Source organism: Thamnophis elegans, chromosome 3 (assembly GCF_009769535.1).
Source record: "Thamnophis elegans isolate rThaEle1 chromosome 3, rThaEle1.pri, whole genome shotgun sequence".
NCBI classification, from domain to species: domain Eukaryota; kingdom Metazoa; phylum Chordata; class Lepidosauria; order Squamata; family Colubridae; genus Thamnophis; species Thamnophis elegans.
This window is the reverse complement of record NC_045543.1, coordinates 93,276,926-93,294,484: the sequence shown is the minus strand read 5'-3', so window position 1 is coordinate 93,294,484 and position 17,559 is coordinate 93,276,926. Positions and strand designations below refer to the sequence as shown.

Genomic DNA, 17,559 nt, shown 5'->3' with positions numbered 1-17,559 from the left:
TTATCTGTAGTATTATTAAATGAATGTTCAGTGAAGTATACAATTCTATTTGCTTCTCAGACTATTTAATTTTACATGCTAAACTGTAAAAGAAACAGCTCAGAATAAAATCTGAAGTTGATATTAAATTGTTTATATAATATTAGCATATTTCGGTATGAAATATTTCGAAATGTATATGTGTATTTGTATGTGTATATAGATACAGTGGGGCAAAAAAGTATTTAATCAGTCACCAATTGTGCAAGTTCTCCCACTTAAAAAGATGAGAGAGGCCTGTAATTGACATCATAGGTAGACCTCAACTATGAGAGACAAAATGAGAAAACAAATCCAGACAATCACATTGTCTGATTTAGAAAGATTTTTTTTGCAAATTATGGTACAAAATAAGTATTTGGTCAATATCAAAAGTTCATCTCAATACTTTGTTATATATTCTTTGTTGGCAATGACAGAGGTCAAACGTTTTCTGTAAGTCTTCACAAGGTTGGCACACACTGTTGCTGGTATGTTGGCCCATTCCTCCATGCAGATCTCCTCTAGAGCAGTGATGTTTTGGGGCTGTCGCTGGGCAACACGGACTTTCAACTCCCTCCAAAGGTTTTCTATGGGGTTGGGATATGGAGACTGGCTAGGCCACTCCAGGACCTTGAAATGCTTCTTACGAAGCCACTCCTTCATTGCCCAGGCGGTGTATTTGGGATCATTGTCATGCTGAAAGACCCAGCCACGTTTCATCTTCAATGCCCTTGCTGATGGAAGGAGGTTTGCACTCAAAATCTCACGATACATGGCCCCATTCATTCTTTCCTGTACACGGATCAGTGGTCCTGGTCCCTTTGCAGAGAAACAGCCCCAAAGCATGATGTTGCCACCCCCGTGCTTCACAATAGGTATGGTGTTCTTTGGATGCAACTCAGCATTCTCTCTCCTCCAAACAGGACGAGTTGTGTTTCTACCAAACAGTTCTACTTTGGTTTCATCTGACCATATGACATTCTCCCAATCCTCTTCTGGATCATCCAAATGCTCTCTAGCAAACTTCAGATAGACCCAGACATGTACTGGCTTAAGCAGGGGAACACGTCTGCCACTGCAGGATCTGAGTCCCTGGCAGCATAGTGTGTTACTGATGGTAGCCTTTGTTACGTTGGTCCCAGCTCTCTGCAGGTCATTCACTAGGTCCCCCTGTGTCGTTCTGGGATTTTTGTTCACTGTTCTTGTGATCATTTTGACCTCACAGGGTGAGATCTTGTGTGGAGCTCCAGATCAAGGGAGATTATCAATGGTCTTGTATGTCTTCCATTTTCTAATTATTGCTCCCACAGTTGATTTCTTCACACCAAGCTGCTTGCCTATTGCAGATACAGTCTTCCCCAGCCTGGTGCAGGTCTACAATTTTGTTTCTGGTGTCCTTCGACATCTCTTTGGTCTTCATAGTGGAGTTTGGAGTGTGACTGTTTGAGGTTGTGGACAGGTGTCTTTTATACTGCTAACAAGTTCAAATAGGTGCCATTAATACAGGTAATAAGTGGAGGACAGAGGAGCCTCTTAAAGAAAAAGTTACAGGTCTGTGAGAGCCAGAAATCTTGCTTGTTTGTAGGTGACCAAATATTTATTTTCCACCATAATTTGCAAAAAAATTCTTTCCAAATCAGACAATGTGATTGTCTGGATTTGTTTTCTCATTTTGTCTCTCATAGTTGAGGTCTACCTATGATGTCAATTACAGGCGTTTCTCATCTTTTTAACTGGGAGAACTTACACAATTGGTGGCTGACTAAATACTTTTTTGCCCCACTGTATGTAAGACAGAAAATATATTTTCTCTCAAAAAAGGTTGTTTGGCATGCTAAAGATTGCTGCATCTGCTCAGAATCAAATATAATTCAAAATCCAGTGTTTAAACATTGTCTGTTTAAATTTTGCTTTGATTTTAATGTGGCAATTGGAAGAATATCAAAAGTTAGTTTACATTGATCTACTTTTTAATTTCTAGATTTCATTCTTGAGTGCTTCTGCAAATGACATCCACTATGAAAGTATTTGTGATTTATTCATGAAAGGCAGGATGTATGCCATTTTTCTATGCTATCTTTATTACTATGTATGAAAAATCATAATGTGTCAAAATGTTTCTATGTAGCAAAATCATAATGTGTCAAAACGTTTCTATGTAGCAGTTACTTAATTTAAGCTTTTTTTTTCTAAGACTTGTCACTAGCATATCAGTATTCTAGAACTGATCTTTTGTTTTAGAAATTATCTAGTATCATTGTAACTTATCAAATAATATTTGCCTTTCCCTGAATATCACATTCCAGACTAAATCATTTTTAAAACCTTTTCTCAGCAATAGAATAGAATGAATATATTTAGCCCAAATTAAACTGTGGAGTCCTTGTTGCTCTTTGAGCGTTGTAGCCTGCTGGCAGATGCTTTGTTACCTTCCTAGGATAGTTACCAAACTAAGATGTGAAGAGTTAACAAAAAGTCTTGTAACAAAATGTCTGCAGGCAGACAACCAAGATCAGATAGCATCTGCTACTTTACAGTAATACTGTTAAATGCTTTTAGAATGTTACTAGAATAATTACTTTATGTCATGTCCATCTTGTGCATGAGTAAAGCTATTCAAAATTGAGATAGCTGAACTCCTGGCAATTCCTCCTTTGACATGAAGCAACTTTCCAACAGTTTAACCTTGCAGATATGAAGATAGTGATCTTGGTGTTCCATTTTTAGGGCAAGAGGATGAAGGTTCTCCAGGATTATGATCCTAAGAATAATAAAAGCAAAAAAAAGGAGGTGTTTTTTTTTTAAATCACATTTCATGAGGTTATTTTGGTGTGGGAATGAGATAAGACTGATTTTTGCATAATAAATGGATTTTTGATTTCTTCATGAAAATATTCCTGAGTAACCTAGAAACAGTTATTCAAAGATGGATTCTATTTTGTATATTTGCTAGGCCAGCTTTAATGGATGAGTGGGTCTGCCTACATATCCATATAATGTAAAAATGATTCTTGTAATGGTCTAGTAAATTGCTTGCTACTTAACATACACTAAGATAGTGGTTTATCAGTTAAAATCCTTACTAAAGTTGTGAGATTATACTGAGTCTGCATATATTTGATATAAGTATATAAATTGATTATATACATTTTCTTGATTATTGGATTGTTCTATAATGGAAGCCATTATTTTAGTTAAGTGATAAAGCAATAATAAAACGTAAAACTTGATGGTATCTAGGTGTCTTCGGAACAGAACATGAAAAGGATATTTGCCTATCTACGATATCGAATAGAGTAGGTAAGCCCCAGGTTCCCCCCACCTTTCTGTGTTACCTTTTAGTGGGACCTAGGAAGTGTGCCTTTGCCATAGTAGCCCCTGTGGAATGTGCTTTTCCTTAGAGATTTGTCAGGCATTCCCTATCTTAACCTCCCAGAAGGCCATAAACAGGTGACTCTTCTCCCAAGTGTAGGTATAGAGTGAGCTTGGAGTCTGAAGATGGTGGTATTGATTTGCATTGTTGGAAATTGGTTGTGGTGCCTGGGATTTTTCTGTTTTGTCTTTTTATGGTATTTAATTCTATACTATTGCTATTTGCCAGCCAGAGTTATGTCTCTTAAGATGGGTGGCCATATGAATCTTTTAAATAAATAAATGTTGGCAGTAAAACACATTCTACTGGGAAATCTAAAAGAGCTGGTGTGGCAGGACTTGTTTCCTAAAGTGTGTAATTATTTATCCTAGTTGCATTTTCTTATCTGTGATTCTCACTAAACTCTTGGATAATGCAGATTCTTGTGAATTGGAGCTTATGTCCTAACAAATGTTTAGCAGAAAGGGAGAATAGGGGGAATAAATGGTAAAATCAGCACACACATTTTTTTAAACACAGGATGATAAAGATGTAACATTATTATTGTTTTAATAATATGTTAAAATAATGGTAAATAGCAAATATTATATAGTTGCTCCTATCATAAAGTGTTATAATATAGGAATGATCACTGATATATAAGGATAGTGTATGACATTATTGATCAGATTATAGCCATTGACTTTCCATTTCTAATGAAAATTAGAATTATGAAGCTCTTTCCAGGAGGAACAGCTTCACCCATTGGAAGAGTTCTCTTTAGTTATTTTTTTTCGTGCAACTGGAAACTCTAGCTTTTGTAAAATCAACAAGCTAGTTTAACACAGTTTTGCTTCCATTCTAGATTCCATAAACATTGACGTTTAATTGGTTGTTTTAGTAAAAAGCAAAATGGTTGAAAGCTTTTATTGAGACTGAACTATCCTATATATCTTAGAATTACCTATTTCAATGCAAATTTTAAAATACACTGTCTTCCCCTAGCTGTTTTAGTATGTATTCATTCTGTGTATGGCTATTTTTTTAATACTATCAAGAACAATAAATGTTCTCTAATTTTTAAAATTGTAGGTACCTACAGCGAACAGTAAAACATCCAACCTTATTACAAGATCCTGATTTAAGACAGTTCTTGGAATGTTCTGAGGTATTTAATTCTATTTTCCCATTTATTTAGTTTTATATATTACGTACCAAACAATTATATGTGGATACCTGGTTTTATGCACAACTACTGTGTTTCCCCGAAAATAAGACAGGGTCTTATTTTCTTTTGATCCACAAAATATGGCTTGGACCTTATTGTCAGGGGGGGCTTATTGTTTTGGGGTGGCTGCTCCCTTGCGAGCGGTCTCCTGAAGAGCTGGGCACAGCCTCAGGGATGAAGCAACCATGAGGTGACACGCTTACAAGCAGCCACCCAGCAAGCCCCCTCTCCAGCCAGACAGAGTGCCATTCACTAACCTAGGGGGCATCCCTAAGCATGTGATGCTCTGCCCGCTCCCCAGCTCCCGCGGCGTGGCACATTCGGGATACCCCCCTAGGTCAGTGCATGGAGCTCTGCCCGGCAGGACAGGGTGGTTGCACGAGCGCCTGTTCTGCCCCCAGCTCGCATGCCTCCTAGCCTCACCATGCCCTGGCCCAGCTCTCCCTGCAGGACCAGGGCACCGCCGCCACTTTTGCCATTGCCGCTGCGCTTTGAGCATAACTTCTTCTCCGGCTTCCAAACTCCAGAACTCTGCTTCCAATTATATCCAGCAACAGCCGCTCTAGGAGTGCGCTCTATGGTTGTGGGCCAGCTGCCATAGGGCCCACAACCATAGAATGCATTCCTAGAGCGGTCGCTGCTGGAAGAATTGGAGGCCGAGTTCTGGAGTTTGGAAGCCAGAGAATAAGTTATGCTCAGAGCGCAGCAGTGGCGGCGAAAGCGGCGGTGCCACCTGGCCCTGCAGGGAGAGCTGAGCCAGGGCATGGTGAGGCTGGGAGGCATGCGAGGTGGGGGCAGAACAGGCGCTCGCGCAACCACCCTGTCCTGCCGGGCAGAGCTCCATGCACTGCCCTAGGGAGTATTCCGAATGTGCCAAGCCGCGGGAGCTGGGGGGCAGGCAGAGCATCACATGGTTTGGTGCCTTTGAGATATCACTAGGTCGGTGAGCGGTGCTCTGGCTGGCTGGAGGAGAGGTTGTCCAGGGGGCTTATTTTCAGGGGGAGGGCTTATATTTTTGCCCATGTGAAAAATGTAGCAAGGCCTTAGTTTCAGGACAGGTTGTATTTTCGGAGAAACACAGTACAGTGCTGTTAACAAACTTCCATTATTTAAAGTTAGAGCAAGTGAAATCCTCTTTTCTTGCTGGCATTTGGTAAGTAATCTGATTAACTCTGGAAACACTATTGTGTCTCTGTTTCAAAATGTGATCGTTGGTATCGGATTACATCTTTGTATTACAAGAACAAAAAAGCTTGTAATCATTTAATTCCCTTCAGTCACCAGTACTGTCAATTTGACATTTCATTTAAAAGTAGAAAATTATCTTCAGAAAAATTTCTAGCTGGATTACTATACAGCTGATGTAAACTTTCCTGCTGATAAATGTTCCAGATTTCCAAATTATTCAGTGTATCCTAAGATGGTACTGTAAAGCCTAAAAAACTGCTGTTTAGTGAAAGAAAATGCTGGAATTTTAGCCTGTTATTAACATCATGTTAACCGAAGAAACTTGATTCAGGTTCCCAAACCCTTTTTTTTGCTGTTCAAAGAAATAATCTATTGTGACGTCTATATATAAATGTATAACTAAACTCTTTTAATAATACACCTAGAGAGGTTTTAATAGTTCTGCGTGCAACTGTATTTCTTCTCTCTCATGTGACTGCAGGGAAAAACAGATCTATGGAAAGGTACATGTGCATAATGAGGGTTTGAATTTAGTGTTCACATACACACCCTATTTTTTGCACTATAAGATGCTCCAGACCATAAGATGCGCCTAGCTTTTGGAGAGGAAAACAAAAAACAAAAAATCTGCCTCTGTCTCCCAGCCCCTGCATGTGACTCGTCAGGACTCCACTCTATTGTGCCCACCACTGGTCAACTGAGCGAAAGCTGGATCCTGGCCACCAATAGCCCTGTCAATCAGTGTGCTGGCTTACCAGAAACAGCGCTATTGCTGCCTCCTCTGTATCTGCTGCCTCCATCGGGGAATGCTGAAGCCTTCACCAGCATTCCCCAGCTATTGCCGCCGCCACTTATCAGCCATTGAATTGGCTTCCTGGAACACCGCCGATCAGCTGTTTCAGGTGGCGGGGGTTGCCACTGCTGCCTGTTCACTGGTGGTCCCCACCCCCTGGAACAGCTGATTGGCAGTATTCTGGAAAGGCTGATCCAATTGCCAATAGGTGGCGGTAGCGAGCAGTGGCAATATTCGCTCTATAAGACATACAGACATTTCCACCTACTTTGGGGGGGGAGTGCATCTTATAGCGCAAAAAATGCGGTAATTAAACACACTAGTGCTCTCTCTTTGTCTCTCTCTCCACATTTTAGTTATATGTTAGTGCTTGAAATATATTGAACAACAAAAAAGTTCTCAGTGCATTTGTTATGTGGAAGCAGTAGCATAGTATTGCCCTTAAAAGCTCCACTGCTGTTGGTATACGAGTAGCCAGTTAAAGCATTTGGCGGCAGTGTAACAACTTTTGACAAATGGTCTCTGTGTTTCCATCTAAATGTAAAGGTGCAGAAGAAAAGCAAATTGAAAGTCTATTTTTTTAACTTTTCCTCTGAGGATGTAAAAGTAGTAAATTTAAGAAATTAGGTTCCACTATATTGAAATGTATGAGGGGGAAGAAAACACTACATCCTTTTCAGTCCCTTTGGTGCCCAGTTAAACCTCCAGCCTTTTAACCAGTTTGTTTGCCCTTATTTGTCATTCAATTCCAGCTGCCGAGAGCAGTTAACACCCAGGCTCTGAGTGGAGCAGGAATATTGAGGATGGTAAACAAGGCTGCCGACGCTGTCAACAAAATGACGATCAAGATGAATGAATCGGATGCAGTAAGAGCTGATTTTTCGACTTGAATAATGAGATGAATTAATGAGGTTCAACAGTTGCATTTTAAAACCATAGGAGTAGAAAATGGGATATTAATTTACTTATTGGCTTGGATTCTCAATTGCATCAGTTGACCACCTGTTTATACTGAGTTAATTTCTTTCTTTAGGAAGGGAACTGTAGTTTGCAATATAGCATAAATTCTAAAGGTTTGTTTGTTTGTTTGTTTGTTTGTTTGTTTCATTTTGCCAGTGGTTTGAGGAAAAGCAACAACAATTTGAGAATCTGGATCAGCAACTTCGGAAACTTCATGGTAGTGTAGAAGCCTTGGTCTGTCACAGAAAAGGTAGATATGTTAATTAGATTTTTACTTTTTTAAAAGTTAAACATTAATTAATGTTTCTAAAATCTCTTTTGATCAGAAATCTTAAATAATTTCAGGACAAGAAACTAGCTAAACACTGAACTATGCAGTGTACAATACATCTCATGCAAAAATGTTGATGATTTTTAGAAACTGGAAAATCATTTTTTTCAATGGATATTTCTTACCAAATAATTTCAGTTTGTAAAGTAATTGAGCACTTGGGATTCTTGGACAGTGTCCTGCTTATAAATATATTAATCTTGCATTAAATGGATTAATTGAATATCTTTTTTTGCAACCTACTATAAGAAAAGTGATTTTTTTTACAATAAGAGGAACTGGATGAACAATGCTGATATCCATGTATTAGGTATCAAAATTTTAATATCTGTGATTGAAGTACGATACAATATCTTTTGCCATTATATAAATCCCAATGTAGAGCACCATTAAAAAAAACTAACATAGTTAATTGGAAATTTGTCAGTTGCAGGAGTCTTTCCTAATTTCATAGAAATGGATAGAAAGGGGTGAAACAAGGTTGGAGCTAATCAGGTCCCTAAATCAGGTACATAAATCTTCCAGTGCAATCAATGGGATATGTGTAAGATAGAGAATGGAGTTCTTCTTGACATTTGTCCTCTTTTTGTATTAGATCAATACGATGTTCAGGGTTTGGTTTTTTTTATGCCCTAAACTGGATATTGAAGATTCACATCTAATCTATAGTGCAGGATATAATCTTTTTACGAGGAGATAGTAAATTACACAAACATCCAAATCCTTACATGTTTTGCATTACAATACACATGACTAAATTTATTTTACCGACATTTGCTTCATTGGCAGCAATTTCCCAACACTTTGCTTTATAAACTTCGGGAGAAGTTTTTAGCAGAGTTTATAGTAATATGACAGATTTTTATTCTGAAATGGTTCTAGTTACGAAATCATGTCCAACCTTGTCTGATATACAAGATTATTTCATATCATACATACTATCATTTTAGGAGTAACGTACAAAGTTCTTGTGATTTTAGCATGTGCTTACTTTGTAATCTCTTTAAAATGGTTGAAATAATAGATAAAATAGAATTGAGTATTGGTGTAGAACATGATGTCAAACTTGCAGTGTCACGGTGGCATCATGTGATGTATCATGACTTTTCCCCCCTTTGCTAAACTGGGTGTTGGCGTGGCCAGCACGTGACACATTCAGCTGTGGGCCACGAGTTTAACAGTCCTGGTGTAGAAGATTCATATGAGTGTGTTCATTTGTTTGTTTCAGAACTGTCCATCAATACAGCTGCCTTTGCTAAAAGTGCAGCCATGTTAGGAAACTCAGAAGACCATACTGCTTTATCAAGAGCTTTGTCTCAGCTTGCTGAAGTTGAAGAAAAAATAGACCAGTTGCATCAAGAACAAGCTTTTGCTGATTTTTATGTATTCTCTGAGCTACTCAGTGATTACATTCGTCTTATTGGTGCTGTAAAAGTAAGCCCACATTTAAATCTATACAAATGTTCATATATAGGTACTTCTTACTTAATGACCTTTCTTTAGTAATTTTTGAAATTATTATGTTGCTGAAAAAAATGACTTCTGATTGGTCCTCACACGACTATTGCAGTGTCCCCACAATCATGTGATCACCATTTGAAAACTTCACAGCCAGCTTCCAACAAGCAAGTTAGATGAGGAATCTGGCAGACAGTCACAAACTGCAGTCATGTAATGTTTCACTCAACAACTGCAATAGGGACAGCTAGAACTGCCATTACTAAGCACGGTGATATAATGTCATGTTTCAGTTAATCACTCCTTTGCTTATCGATGGAATTGCTGCTGCCATTTAGGGTCACAAAGTGAGGACTACTTGTGATTATATTCAATGCCATGACATTTGCTATTATATTTGATTTATGTACCTCATATTTCCTGAATCCAAGGTAGATCTTATGTGAAAGGGAGGACTAGAATTCAAAATGTCCCTGTTTCTTAATCATTATATCTAGGGAGCTCTCATACAAGTTCTTGGAACCTTTCTGAATTTGGGCTTTGAAAACTAATCAGGATGAGGTCTGGGTAGTATTTTCATAGGCAACATTAGACAATTTTACTGCAGCCTAAGGTGAGATGTCAAAAAAAAAATAATCTTGGAAAAACAATGTTGCCAAGAAAATTGCATAAATGGAAGTTCCCATAAAGTCAACGATACAGTAAACCTTTCTTGCCAACTGCCTCATTTAGTGACCATTCAAATTACAATGGTGCTGAAGAAAAATAACTTTATGAGCAGTGTCCACATGTCAGTACATGTTGTCCTGTGCCTGTCTTGTTATACTTCCTTCCTAACCCTAACCCCCCATAAAACCGAAAGACCAATGAAAAAGTAATTGCAGGAGAATAAGCATTAAAAAAGTCAGGCACAGGAGACATTGGCCCCATAGATTATTTAGGTTCCCCCCCCAACCCCCACTCGCTCCTTTTTTTCCTTCCATTCACAAAGTGGAGAGATTGGACAGGAAGGGATTACAAGAGAGTAAGGGAGACACACGTGTGTCATTCTGGACTCCCAGTCCCAAGCACAAGTCTTGTACATTACAGGCAGCAGCTGCCCAGGTTAAATACTTCTTTAGATTCAAGTTATTTTGTAGATGAATAACTATAGGCATTTAAGTTAAACATTTAATAATGATCAGAGCTCTTTTTAGTTAAGATGCAAAACTTTTTTCTTGAAATGTCAGATTTTGAATAAGGTTACTCTCATCTTTTTTTTAAAAAACCACATTGTTTATAGGGTGTATTTGATCATCGAATGAAATGTTGGCAGAAATGGCAAGATGCTCAAGTCATGTTACAGAAAAAACGAGAGGCTGAAGCTAAACTTCAGCTTGCCAACAAACCTGACAAATTACAGCAAGCTAAAGATGAAATCAGAGAGGTAAATTTTATAATGCAGTGCCTTTTTAATTAAAAAAAACCTTTTGTTCTTCATATTCTTTGCCTTTAGTGCATTTCAAATATGGTTTTAATCTCATTAGTACAATTATTATTACAATAACAGTAATTTCATACATTTTCTTAAATGTATATTCATATTTGTGTTTTACAAACTGAATGCCACTTTTTAAAATAAAAAGTTACAGCATTTAGACCGAGTCAATTTATATTAGGCTATATGAAACTCTCATTTCCAAAATATAAATTTCTCACTGTCAACTTTACAATTGCATATACATATTTTTCACTTGTACAGCATACTCTATCATCATTATAATGTTAAAAGAGCTAGAGAGTATCATAATCATAATCTCTACACTTTTTTCTGTTATGCTTCATCAAGGAAATCGAAGAGGTAGGAGAACATATGTTTCCTGTTCTTATTTCTTACATTGAATAAGAATTGTTAATATTCATTAACAAATCCACCTCTACATTTTTCTTAAATACTAGACATATTCTTTTAACAAACTAGCATATTGTCTTCAATGAAGATTTTATACTTTTATGAAAATGCTCAATAATCAGGAGAGTAATAAGTATTTGAATGGATAGTGGGTTTTGCCTATTGTTTAGAGTAGCATAGACTTGTAGTTAAAATGTGCATAAGGAGGGAACAGTTTACTGAAAATATTTTACATGTAATTTCACATCATTACGGATATGGATACTGTTTGCATTATCAGATTTATGTGTGGCACAGAAAACCAACATATGCTCTGTAAAAATATTTGTTGCTTTTCTTGTGACTCAGTTACTGTAGAATTAAATTTCTCCATGGTATCGACGGAAGAGTCCAGAATGGGTTATTCGTTGACTGAATTGAAATTCTGAAGATATGCCTCCTTGGCAATGGTCCCCAGTCTTTCAATTCAGTCTCAGCTCGCAGGACTGGTTTTCTTGAGCTCTCAGCTCAAGTTTGAAAGATTGTTGGACTTCTAATTTAAGAACATTAAATATCAACATAAATTGAAGGAAGATTGGTTTGCCGTGGTGAGGAGCGCTGTAGGCATATTTGAGGGCTTAATTAGCCCAATTTAGAGCGATTGCCGCTTTTAAGTGGCTGAGATCTGATATTTACCTCAGGAAACAATTTAAGACTGTTAGTAGCTAGAAGTGAAGATCGTGCTAACAATCTTATGTGACTGATTGTCCGGCAACTATAAGGTGCAGGGAGACGAAAGTGACAGGTGTCCTGTTCGCTCATACTAGTGCCAAATTTAAAGTGACGAGAGTGGCTGAGGTATCGGGGTCGGCTAACCAATTCATCTGTTAACCGAACCTCTGTATTGTAGCAACAGTTGACGGAAAATTGAGGCTTCAGTTATTCTCCGGAATTCTAATTCTTCAGAGCAGTTTTTTATTAACACAATCCATAAATCTAATAAATAAATAACTGCAAGCTATTTTTAAAAGTCTAATATTGAAATTTTTACAGACTATTTTTTTTATGAATTTGGATTTAAACTGCTTTTGTCAGATTTTCTACATATCAACATTCTTCTATCCATTGTCATAATTTCCTTTGAACACTTTTCCATAATTATATTTGAGTTGGAAACTTTTAATATCCAATTTGACATATTCACTGCAATCACTATATTTTTTAATTGATCTTTAATTTTATATATACATTCTGTTCAGTGGAAGGAGCCTTTTTAGGGATGATAGTTCCAAATACCTGACTGTATGTTGATTCATATACGAGTTATTATATGTGTTTAAATTATATGCATTTTTTAACTTTTAGTGGGAAACAAAAGTTCAACAAGGAGAAAGGGATTTTGAACAAATCTCCAAAACAATACGCAAAGAAGTAGGACGATTTGAGGCATGTATACAGGCTGTTGTGAAAAAAAAGTTTATTAAATGGATCTTAATGAAATAAACTTTGGCAAGGTTGTTCAGTGAGTAAACACCTTAATTCTCTTTTATTCTCAGAAAGAACGTGTGAGAGACTTCAAAACCGTTATAATCAAGTACTTGGAATCATTAGTGCAAACACAACAGCAGGTAAGATTATCTTCAACTAATAACACATTTTAGAGTTTTACTCAATGAAATTCATTAGATGTTTACATTAAAAGAATTTTGGGTAGTCGTGCATGTGTGTACGTACATATATGCATGTGTACACATGAAATGTTTACTGTTTACTACTTTTTCTTTTTTTTCCCTCCCCAGCTGATAAAATACTGGGAAGCATTCCTACCTGAAGCCAAAGCCATTGCCTAGAAAAGACGACTTTCCAATATGAAGATTCTTTGGATGTTCTCCCAGTTGAATTAAATTCCACAATGAAATCACTTTAAAATCATCCAAATAAACCACTATATATTTTATGAATTTAACATGTGGCTTTTTATATACTATAGCATCTTATTAACAGCTGCATGTCCTGACACTCTTTGGACTGTGGCATGACATTCTGCAATACTTGCGAATTGAACACTATTGTGTCTTAATATTTGCACTAAGATGTGCAATGCAAGGCCAGAACGTTATTTTTGTTCTTTACTATAAGTTCTGTCTACTTGATCTTTATGAAATAAATTGCATTTATTAATGTTCACATACACATTCCTGTAAATAATCAAGATTTTGTGATTACAGTAATAAAGGGATGTATCTTGTGCAACATTAATCATTACCTGTGTTAATTTTGTTCTTCATTAATTGATTATAAACTATAAACTCTAAGTGAAATAATTGGTATTAAGTAGTTCCATCAGTTTTATGCATATGAAAAGTATTTTCAAAATTATACCATTGTACTTAAATGCCTTTTATTTGGCCTTAACAAAAATATCGGATACTAAACCATAAAACTGTTACAATTTACAAATCAATTTGTTTGGATTGTTTCAAACTGATATCATTCTAGTAAGAAGGCTCCTTGATCCAATGAAGAATTCTATCAGGGAATAAAACTGAAGACTCAACGTTCTTCTACTTACATTCTTAGGCTATTCTAAGGGATTTCCTGTTTTTAAAAGGCACATTTACACAGTTAAAAAAAAAGAAGGTAGTCCTGAAATTCTGTAGAGCCAATTATTCAATCAGATAACATCCAGATATTTATCTTAGGTTTTTTTAAAGTCACTATACAATTTGGAAAATGGCATATCTTTTTTAAAAACGATTCTGTGAATTTTTTATGTTCCTGAAAGATGTTTAAATTCTATGGTTTGAATATTTGTCTCAGTGGAAACATAAATTTTGCCATCTCCACTTCCTCTGAAGAAATATGATGTTGGTTCTAGCTGTTCTAACTGGCAGGTATTTTGGCAACTTGTGTTATTTCTAGGGTTGCAATGTTTTAACTCCTTATCTGATAAGGCTTATGAGATAGATTTACATTTGCATGTAACAATTGCTTGAATATTTTATTAATCAGTCCTAAAGTGGAAATCCCACATAGAAGATAACAAAACATCCCAGTAAGCTCTATAACTTTGATGCATTTGCCTATTACTGGGTGGAGAATTTACAGGCTTGTTCTATGAAAAAGTATTAAAGTAATGATTGTGTTGTTACAGGACAGCTTTTTTCCCTAATGTTATCTTTTAATTACCTGCATGATTTACTACTGCAATATTGCAGCAAAATTTTTTGCCCTTTTTGAATTAACCAGTGGAATAGCCAAGGTTGTTGATGGCATTAAATTGTTTGGAATGGTAAAACAATAAGAAACTGCAAAGAGCTCCATAAGAGATTTTCACACATTAGGGGATTGAATATCAAAATAGCAGATGTCATTCAATGTGAGCAAGTGTAAAATGATGCACATTGGTTCCAAAAAGCCTAACTATTCATGCAAACTAATAGGGTCAGAGTTACATCAGAGTTACATGTAATCAAACTTGCAATTTATTACCACAAGATACAGGGCTGGCTAGCAGCTTGGTTTGTTTCAAAAATGGTTAAACCAATTCATGGAAGACATGGGGATCAGTGGCTATTAGCCTTGATGTCAGTGTGACTGTCTGAAGGCTTATTGCTGAGAGGTCTGTATGCTTCCTTGGACAGTTGATTAGCCACTGGGAGAATAGACTCTGAACTCAGTGAATCCAATGCAGCAGGGGATTTTTGAATATCTCCATTATTCATTTACCAGAGTTTCATGTAAGTCATACTAATATACTGTATAAAGAGAATCTAAGTAAACAAATAAAATTTGGTGCTTATTCATAATCAAAACCATCAAATATGTGATATTTTCGTATGAAAAAGTAATCTCCATTCCACCCTGCTTTCAATCAACTCAGGAAAAACTAAGCCAATTTTGTGAGAATTTAATTAAATAAATCGGCTGATTCTGATTGATCTTATATAACTCTTAAACTTTAGCTCCTCTTATCACAGTGAAGTTCTCAATATACATTTTGTGAAGATCTTCTTTAAAATTGGAAATAAGTGAAAACATTAGGACTCCACTAATCTAGAGTCCCAGACATCACTTGGAATAGAGATTTAAGAAAAGAATGGTGCTTTCTGAAAAATCACTTCACATTCTGTCAAAATCACTTCAAGAATACAGCATAAAATAATCCAGGAAGTGATACCTCCAGGATAACATTTTGGAATCTGTAGGCCTACTGACCTACACGAAAGAGTTCAGGAAAACTGCTAAAATGAGACTGATGAAAAAATATAAGATGAATCCTGTAGGTGCCTAGGATAATTGATGCTTTTCTCAAATTTGCCAAAACCATTTGGATGACTTCCGTAGGAACATGATAGCAATAGCAATAGCAGTAGACTTATATACCGCTTCATAGGGCTTTCAGCCCTCTCTAAGCGGTTTACAGAGAGTCAGCATATTGCCCCCAACAATCTGGGTCCTCATTTTACCCACCTCGGAAGGATGGAAGGCTGAGTCAACCCTGAGCCGGTGAGATTTGAACCGCTGAACTGCTGATCTAGCAGTAGCCTGCAGTGCTGCATTTAACCACTGCGCCACCTCGGCTCTTATGATGTGGACTGGTGATTAAAAAGTAGAACTTTTCATACCATGGTCAATACTGAAGGGCATTAAGAGATCCAGCAGAACAATGGATACATAACCTCCATCCTGCTTTCACTATAGATCATTCAAAAGTGAAACCAATGCCATTTCCATTCAATATCCAGTTCTGAATCTTGACTGAAAGGGCTTCATATCCATCAGCCTGAGGAGTAGCTCCCCTTTAAGTCTTAAGACACTCTCAGATGAAAATAACCACATCCCCAGGCCTGGATTCTCTGTTAATTCCATACCCGAAATCTAGCTGGCACATATCTGAAAGAGCCACCCTAACCTCTGGACCCAGCCAGGTCTCAGTAACACATGCCAAATAAGCACTAAACTTTGGCAGCATTTATTCCTTGAGAATCTTGTATCAATAGAATACTAAAATACAGCTCTAATATTCTGTAGTGAAGATAATGCAACATTCAGAAAATTTAAAAATGAACATACTTTCATAGAGCTGCATTTAGCAGCTTTTATTTTAAGGGAGAATGGTTCGCTTCACATGGAATACATATTTGATAGGAAGATATAAATAGATACATTTGATCACTGAAAGTTAATCATTAACATCTTTCTGATTTTTATGCTAATATGATCAACATCAAAGAGGAAGAAAAGTCTCTGAACTGACTTCAAGTCCTAATACCCATGGAGTTTCCTTGGCATCAATACTGGAATGATTTGCCAACTTCCCAAATACTTTTTCTACTACTCAATCTAGGCTACACAATGTTGGTTTGGGTGGTAGTCTATTCAATCTTGCTTAGCCAGACAAGTTTGTCCAGGTGTCTGTCTCTGCTTAGGATACGATCAGCACTAAGGCTGAGTCCAGTCAAGGTGTTTAAATACCATTTCAATTTCCTTGAAATATAGTGTATCATACATGTTATAAATGCAGCTTCTAAATACATTTTTTAATTGACTTAAGATGTTAGGTACGCCTATGGATATCTTAATCTGTAAAGATTTACTGTAATGCCATGGAATTTAAAAACTTGATAGTTACATTTTCTCCCACAACAGTTCTGTACTGCCTGTAGCAGCAAAAACAGAATTCCAGATGATACACAACAATCCTCTTTCATATGTATTTAACCTCATATAAATTAACCATTTACATAGGAGAGAAAAAGAGGTTTGCATCTCTTTAGAGAGCAATGTTCGAGTTCAAGTAAACACAAGGCAACAAAGAATATGAGCCCAAAGAATCGAGGAGTCTAAAATTTTTAATGATGTGAAGTGCGCATCTTTTGCAATCTAACAACTGTTCTCGAAGTAAGAAAATTTTGCGTTTTATTTTACAAACTTGCAGCCACTGCATTTTTTCCTTCTGTTTACGGTCTAGCTAACCTATCTATTAACATTACTATTGGATGACAGTTCAGATTGCGCATTCCAAAAAAGGCGTTCCCCTTACTCAGTATTGCCTAATGCGTCAACTTGCAATTAAGTAGGGGCGGAGGCACCTAAGGGCTGTCCTTATCCCACATTGCTGCAACCGCTTTAATAAAAAGTATGAACATCCCTGTGGCAACTGCTGCCGAAAATATCGCAGCCTCCAGCAGGAGCAAAGATAACATTTACCCTGGCGCACAGGACGCCCTCCCTATCGCCCAAGACCAGGAGAGCTGGGAGTAGCGAAGGCACCCTCCCTCGCTCCCCCCCTCCTCCTCCTCCGTTTCGCTTTCCCAGTCCATCTTGCACCAGGAATCACGTGGGGGAAGAGCGG

General features: G+C 37.1%; 1 protein-coding gene across 2 annotated transcripts in view; it reads left to right on the top strand.

Annotated features, from left to right (window-relative positions):
- Positions 1–14,550, top strand: part of SNX2 (sorting nexin 2) — a 30,910-nt gene extending 16,360 nt beyond the window's left edge. The window contains exons 8-15 of one of the 2 annotated variants that reach the window (XM_032213443.1): positions 4,466–4,541; positions 7,335–7,448; positions 7,699–7,792; positions 9,102–9,307; positions 10,614–10,757; positions 12,567–12,647; positions 12,758–12,829; positions 13,001–14,550. In XM_032213443.1, coding sequence (XP_032069334.1) covers positions 4,466–4,541; positions 7,335–7,448; positions 7,699–7,792; positions 9,102–9,307; positions 10,614–10,757; positions 12,567–12,647; positions 12,758–12,829; positions 13,001–13,051 — 838 coding nt within the window. In that variant the 3' untranslated portion in view covers positions 13,052–14,550. The remainder of the gene's footprint in view (positions 1–4,465; positions 4,542–7,334; positions 7,449–7,698; positions 7,793–9,101; positions 9,308–10,613; positions 10,758–12,566; positions 12,648–12,757; positions 12,830–13,000) is intronic. The other variant, XM_032213444.1, reaches the window with a different exon arrangement.
- Positions 14,551–17,559: the final 3,009 nt, after the last annotated feature.